Below are 7,739 nucleotides of genomic sequence, written 5' to 3'. Positions count from 1 at the left end.
TCACACCTGTGTCACACCTGTGTGTCATCTGTGTGTAACACCTGTACCCAAACCCCACCTGCGAGAAGCCCAGGGACAGCGCCAGGGCCCCCACCTGCTGCTCGTGGCACGGCCACCTGGGGGGGACAGGTGTGTGTCACACCTGTGTCACACCTGAGTCACACCTGAGTGTCACATGTGTCACACCTGAGTCACACCTGTGTCACACCTGACCCCAAATTTGGGTTTTCCCTCCCTTTTTTTTCACCTCCAGACCCCAAATTTGGGGTTTCCCTCCCATTTTTTCACCCCCAGACCCCAAATTTGGGTTTTCCCTCCCATTTTTTCACCTCCAGACCCCAAATTTGGGTTTTCCCTCCCATTTTTTCACCTCCAGACCCCAAATTTGGGTTTTCCCTCCCATTTTTTCACCTCCAGACCCCAAATTTGGGTTTTCCCTCCCTTTTTTTTCACCTCCGGACCCCAAATTTGGGTTTTCCCTCCCTTTTTTTTCACCTCCGGACCCCAAATTTGGGTTTTCCCTCCCATTTTTTCACCTCCGGACCCCAAATTTGGGTTTTCCCTCCCATTTTTTCACCTCCGGACCCCAAATTTGGGTTTTCCCTCCCATTTTTTCACCCCCAGACCCCAAATTTGGGTTTTCCCTCCCTTTTTTTCACCTCCAGACCCCAAATTTGGGTTTTTCCTCCCAATTTTTCTCCATTTTTCGGCTCTTTCTGGGCGCGCTCACGTTTCAGTGGTTTGTGTGTGCAGGCGAAATGAATGGGGGTAATTAACGCCGAATCGGTGCTAATTAACGTCAAATTTGGTTTAATTAACGCCAATTTGGGTGTAATTATCGCCAAACTGGTGCTAATTACCACCAAATGTGGCTTAATTAACGCCAAATTGGTGCTAATTAACAACAAATTGGGTTTAATTATCGCCAAATTGCTGCTAATTAACACCAAATTGGGTTTAATTATCGCCAAATTGTCGCTAATTACCACCAAATTTGGTTTAATTAACGCCAAATTGGGTTTAATTACCTCCAAATTGGTGCTACTTAACGCCAAATTTGGTTTAATTACCTCCAAATTGGTGCTAATTGACGCCAAATTTGGTTTAGTTAACGCCAAATTTGGTTTAATTAACGCCAAATTGTGTTTAATTAACGCCAAATCGGTGCTAATTAACGCCAAATCGGTGCTAATTAACGCCAAACTGGTGCTAATTAACACAAAATTTGGTTTAGTTAACGCCACATCGGTGCTAGTTACCACCAAATTCGGTTTAATTACCTCCAAATTGGTGCTAATTGACGCCAAATTTGGTTTAGTTAACGCCAAATTTGGTTTAATTAACGCCAAATTGTGTTTAATTAACGCCAAATCGGTGCTAATTAACGCCAAACTGGTGCTAATTAACACAAAGTTTGGTTTAGTTAACGCCAAATCGGTGCTAATTCACGCCAAATTTGGTCTAATTAACGCCAAATCGGTGCTAATTAACGCCAAATCGGTGCTAATTAACGCCAAACTGGTGCTAATTAACACAAAATTTGGTTTAGTTAACGCCACATCGGTGCTAGTTACCACCAAATTCGGTTTAATTAACGCCAAATTGGGTTTAATTACCTCCAAATTGGTGCTACTTAACGCCAAATTTGGTTTAATTACCTCCAAATTTGGTTTAATTACCTCCAAATTGGTGCTAATTGACGCCAAATTTGGTTTAGTTAACGCCAAATTTGGTTTAATTAACGCCAAATTGTGTTTAATTAACGCCAAATCGGTACTAATTAACGCCAAACTGGTGCTAATTAACACAAAGTTTGGTTTAGTTAACGCCACATTGGTGCTAATTAACGCCAAATTTGGTTTAGTTAACACCAAATTGAGTTTAATTAACGCCAAATTTTATTTAGTCAACTCCAAATTTGGTTTAATTAACACCAAATTGGGTTTAATTATCGCCAAATTGGTGCTAATTACCGCCCCGAGGGGGTTTGCCCAGCTTTGCCCGGATTTGCCCAATTCCCTCCCTTGCCGGGGGTCTCGGGCGGGTTTGGGTCTTTGGGGGTTTTGGGCTGGGGGCGCCTGGGGGTGCCTGGGACCCACCAAATACCCCCGGGACCCCCAAACCTCCCCAGGACCCCCAGGGACCCTCCAGGACCCCCCAAAGTCCCCCGGGACCCCCACTCACGCGTAGCTGTGCAGCAGCAGCACGGCCAGGCTGCGGATGCCCCGGGCCAGCAGCCGCTCCAGGTCCCCGCGGAGCCGCGCCACGTCCAGGGGCCGCTGCAGCAGCAGGGTGACACCCGAGACACCTGGGGGGACACGGGGGACAACAGTGTCACCCACAGCCCTGGGACACCTGGGACACCCCTGCTGCACCGGCAGGGTGACACCCGAGACACCTGGGGGGACAACAGTGTCACCTGACACCCCCGCTGCACCGGCAGGGTGACACTGGAGACACCTGGGGGGACAGCCACAGTGTCACCTCCCCCCGGGGACCCCCAAACCCCCTGGTGCCACCTCACAGAGCAGCAGGGGACAGTGACAGGGGTGACACCTGCCAGGTGCCACCCCCAGTGCCACTCCCGTGTCCCAGGGCCCCAGGTGACAATGGCAGTGCCACCCCCGCGTCCCAGGGCCTCAGGTGACAATGGCAGTGCCACCCCCGTGTCCCAGGGCCCCAGGTGACAATGGCAGTGCCACCCCCGTGTCCCACCTTGCACGCGGGGCCAGCTGTCACTGCCGGGCAGGTGACAATCCTCCTGCTCGGGGATCAGCCGCTCGTCCACCTCGATCACCTCCTCGTAGAGCACGTCGGGCATGGCCACCTCCTGCGGGGACAGCGCGGGGACAGCGTGACATCACTGGGGTGGCACCGCGGGGACACGCTGACATTGTGAGGGTGACACCGTGGGGACATGGGTGACATTGCTGGGGTGACATTGCTGGGGTGACATCGTGGGGCTGACACCGTGGGGACACGGGGTGACATTGATGGGGTGACACTGCGGGGACACGCGTGACATTGCTGGGGTGACATTGCTGGGGTGACATCGTGGGGCTGACACCGTGGGGACACGGGGTGACATTGTGGGGGTGACACCGCGGGGACACGCGTGACATTGCCGGGGTGACATTGCTGGACGTCGTGGGGGTGACACCGTGGGGACACGGGTGACATTGCTGAGGTGACATCGCAGGGCTGGCACTGCAGGGACACGCGTGACATTGATGAGGTGACACCATGGGGACATGGGTGACATTAATGGGGTGGCACTGCAGGGACATGGGATGACATCATGGGGGTGACACCACAGGGACATGGGATGACATCGATGGGGTGGCACTGCGGGGACACGCGTGACATCGTGGGGGTGACACCATGGGGACATGGGTGACATTGCTGGGGTGACATTGCTGGGGTGACACCACGGGGACACGCGTGATATTGCTGGGGTGACATTGCTGGGGTGACATCATAGGGGTGACACCACGAGGACATGCGTGACATTGCTGGGGTGACATTGATGCGGTGACACGCGGGGACATGGGGTGACATTGATGGGGTGACACTGCAGGGACATGGGGGGACATTGTGGGGGTGACACCGCGGGGACACGGGTGACATTGATGGGGTGACATTGCTGGGGTGACACCACGGGGACACGCGTGACATTGATGGGGTGACATCGTGGGGCTGGCACCGTGGGGACACGCGTGACATTGATGGGGTGACACCGCGGGGACATGGGGTGACATTGATGGGGTGGCACTGGGGTGACACCACAGGGACACAGGACAGGATTGGGGTGGCACCAAGGACAGGAGTCAGACGGGACAGGACAGGGACAGGACTGAGGTGGCACCAGGACAGGACTGGGTGGCACTGGGACACAACTGGGACAGGGACAGAGCCAGGGTGGCACTGGGACAGGAGGGGACAGGGGGGACAGGGACAGGGCCAGGGACAGGGTGGCACTGGGACAGGAGGGGACAGGAGTGGGGGGGCACTGGGACAGGACTGGGACAGAGCCAGGGTGGCACTGGGACAGAAGGGGACAGGGGGGACAGGGACAGAGTGGCACTGGGACAGGACTGGGTGGCACTGGGACAGAACAAGGACAGAGCCAGGGTGGCACTGGGACAGGAGGGGGGAGCGGGGACAGGGACAGAGTGGCACTGGGACAGGACAAGGACAGAGCCAGGGTGGCACTGGGACAGGAGGGGACAGGGGGGACAGGGACAGGGACAGGGTGGCACTGGGACAGGACTGGGTGGCACTGGGACAGGACAAGGACAGAGCCAGGGTGGCACTGGGACAGGAAGGAGACAGGAGTGGGGTGGCACTGTTACAGGATGGGGACAGGGACAGGGTGGCACTGGGACAGGACTGGGACAGAGTCAGGGTGGCACTGGGACAGGAGGGGACAGGAGTGGGGGGGCACGGCCATGGCACCAGGGTGGCACAGGGACACCAACCCCAGACACCCTGTGTCCCCACGTGTCCCCTGTCCTGTGTCCCCCCGTGTCCTCCCCGTGTCCCGTGTCCCCTGTCCTGTGTCTCCCATCCCCTGTTCTGTGTCCCCTGTCCCTGTCCCCATTCTCCCTGTCCCCACTGTCCCTGTCCCCAGTGTCCCCTGTCCCTGTCCCTGTCCCTGTGTCCCTGTCCCCTCTGTCCCTGTCCCTGTCCCTGTGTCCCTGTCCCCTCTGTCCCTGTCCCTGTCCCTGTGTCCCTGTCCCCTCTGTCCCTGTCCCTGTCCCTGTGTCCCTGTCCCCTCTGTCCCTGTCCCTGTCCCTGTGTCCCTGTCCCCTCTGTCCCTGTCCCTGTCCCTGTGTCCCTGTCCCCTCTGTCCCTGTCCCTGTCCCTGTGTCCCTGTCCCCTCTGTCCCTGTCCCTGTCCCTGTGTCCCTGTCCCCTCTGTCCCTGTCCCTGTCCCTGTGTCCCTGTCCCCTCTGTCCCTGTCCCTGTCCCTGTGTCCCTGTCCCCTCTGTCCCTGTCCCTGTCCCTGTGTCCCTGTCCCCTCTGTCCCTGTCCCTGTCCCTGTGTCCCTGTCCCCTCTGTCCCTGTCCCTGTCCCTGTGTCCCTGTCCCCTCTGTCCCTGTCCCTGTCCCTGTGTCCCTGTCCCCTCTGTCCCTGTCCCTGTCCCTGTGTCCCTGTCCCCTCTGTCCCTGTCCCTGTCCCTGTGTCCCTGTCCCCTCTGTCCCTGTCCCTGTCCCTGTGTCCCTGTCCCCTCTGTCCCTGTCCCTGTCCCTGTGTCCCTGTCCCCTCTGTCCCTGTCCCTGTCCCTGTGTCCCTGTCCCCTCTGTCCCTGTCCCTGTCCCTGTGTCCCTGTCCCCTCTGTCCCTGTCCCTGTCCCTGTGTCCCTGTCCCCTCTGTCCCTGTCCCTGTCCCTGTGTCCCTGTCCCCTCTGTCCCTGTCCCTGTCCCTGTGTCCCTGTCCCCTCTGTCCCTGTCCCTGTCCCTGTGTCCCTGTCCCCTCTGTCCCTGTCCCTGTCCCTGTGTCCCTGTCCCCTCTGTCCCTGTCCCGTGAGCGGGGCCGGGCTCGGGGCCAGGCCTGGCCCGTGGCCAGCACAGCCCGCCGAGCCATCGGCCACCGGGGGCAGGGACACGGACAGGGACACTGGGGACATTGGGGACAGGGACAGGGACAGGGACAGAGGGGACAGGGACAGGGACAGAGACAGAGGGGACAGGGACAGAGGGGACAGGGACAGGGACAGGGACAGGGGGAACAGGGGGGACAGGGACAGGGACAGGGGGAACAGGGGGGACAGGGACAGGGACACGGACAGGGACAGGGGACAGGGACAGGGGGGACAGAGGGGACAGGGAAACAGGGACAGGGGACAGCAGAGACAGGGACAGGGACACGCCAAGGACACACGGCCGGGCCCCAACCCGCAGCCACAGACACTGGGTGGGGACAGAGGGGACACAGGACGGACACGGGACAGGGAACAGGGGACACAGGACGGGGGGACAGAGGGGACACAGGGGGGACACCGAGCCCCACAGCAGGGACAGTGTGGGGGGACACGGGGACACGGTGCCAGCCCAGGAGGGGACACAGGGACAGTGTGGGGGGACACGGGGACACGGTGCCAGCCCAGGAGGGACACCGTGGGGCACACAGGGACACGGTGCCAGCCTGGACAGGGATACAGGGACAGGGTGGGGGGACAAAGGGACACGGTGCCAGCCCAGGAGGGGACACAGGGACAGGGTGGGGCACAGGGGACTCGGTGCCAGCCCAGGAGGGGACACAGGGACACTGTGGGGGGGACACGGGGACACGGTGCCAGCCTGAACAGGGACACAGGGACAGGGTGGCTGGGGACAGTGGGGGACACAGGGACACCGTGGGGGGACACGGGGACTCGGTGCCAGTCCAGGAGGGGACACAGGGACAGGGTGGGGGGACACAGGGACACGGTGCCAGCCCGAGCAGTGACACGGGGACAGGGTGGGGCACAGGGGACACGGTGCCAGCCCAGGAGGGGACACAGGGACAGGGTGGGGGGACACGGGGACACGGTGCCAGCCTGAACAGGGACACGGGGACAGGGTGGCTGGGGACAGTGGGGGACACAGGGACACCGTGGGGGGACACGGGGACTCGGTGCCAGTCCAGGAGGGGACACAGGGACAGGGTGGTGGGACAGGGTGGTTGGGGACAGTGGGGCACACGGGGACACGGTGCCAGTCACGGGACACAGCGGTCACAGGACGCGCCAGCCCCGTGCCAGGCGGGCACGGGTCACCGAGGGGCCACCGCGTGGGACATCACGTGTGGCACCGAGGGGACACCGAGGGGACACGGGACATGGGGGACACGCGGGGCATCATGTGTGGCACCGAGGGGACACCGAGGGGACACGGGACACGGGGAACACGCGGGGCATCACGTGTGGCACTGAGGGGACACGGGGGACATGGGGGACATCACGTGTGGCACCGAGGGGTCACGGGACACGGGGGACATCATGTGTGTCACCGAGGGGACACCAAGGGGACACGGGACACGGGAGACACGGGGGACGTCACGTGTGGCACCGAGGGGACACGGGGGACACGGGGGACAGGGGGGACATCACGTGTGGCACTGAGGGGACACCAAGGGGACACGGGACATGGGGGACATGGGGGACGTCACGTGTGGCACCGAGGGGACGGTGTGTCCAGGTGTGTGCCAGGTGTGTGCCAGGTGTGCCCAGCTGTTCAGAGGGACCCCAAAGATCACCCGGGACCCCCAGACCCATTTAGGGATCCCCAGCCCCACAGCCCCCTGCCCAACTGGATCCACTGGATCCCCGAGGCGTCCAGGGGCTCATCCCGGGGCAGGGGCACCCCCAGCTCCTGTGGGGGGACCCCAACATTCACCTGGGGACCCCAAAAATCACCCGGGACCCCCAGACCCATTTAGGGATCCCCAGCCCCACAGCCCCCTGCCCATGCAGATCCACCAGATCCCGGAGCCATCCAGGGGCTGCTCCCGGGGCAGGGGCACCCCCAGCTCCTGCGGGGGCACCCCAAAACTGAGCCCCACGACCCCAGACCCATTTGGGGACCCCAGACCCATTTGAGGACCCCAGACCTATTTGCGGACCCCCAGCACAGGGTGGGACAGGGGGTCCAGGCAGACCCAGGACAGGGGGCTTAGGGGGGCCTGGAGGGGATCCTGGGGGGCAGGAGGGCTCTGGGGGGGTCCCGGGGTTCCCAGCAGGGCACTTGGGGGGTCCCG

General features: G+C 60.8%; 1 protein-coding gene across 1 annotated transcript; it reads right to left on the bottom strand.

The window, feature by feature from the left end:
- Positions 1 to 58: 58 nt before the first annotated feature.
- On the bottom strand, positions 59 to 2,839 carry OPLAH (5-oxoprolinase, ATP-hydrolysing; the record flags this gene model as incomplete). Its single annotated transcript, XM_041423535.1, has 3 exons — positions 2,716 to 2,839; positions 2,185 to 2,308; positions 59 to 116 (listed from the first exon to the last, which is right to left on the bottom strand). Coding segments are annotated over exons 1-3 (288 nt in total), but the record flags the coding sequence as incomplete, so codon positions are not given.
- Positions 2,840 to 7,739: the final 4,900 nt, after the last annotated feature.

This window comes from Onychostruthus taczanowskii, unplaced genomic scaffold (assembly GCF_017590055.1).
Source record: "Onychostruthus taczanowskii isolate IOZ18803 unplaced genomic scaffold, ASM1759005v1 scaffold785, whole genome shotgun sequence".
NCBI lineage: Eukaryota > Metazoa > Chordata > Aves > Passeriformes > Passeridae > Onychostruthus > Onychostruthus taczanowskii.
The sequence above is the reverse complement of the archived record's forward strand: the minus strand, read 5'-3'. Positions and strand labels throughout refer to the sequence as shown.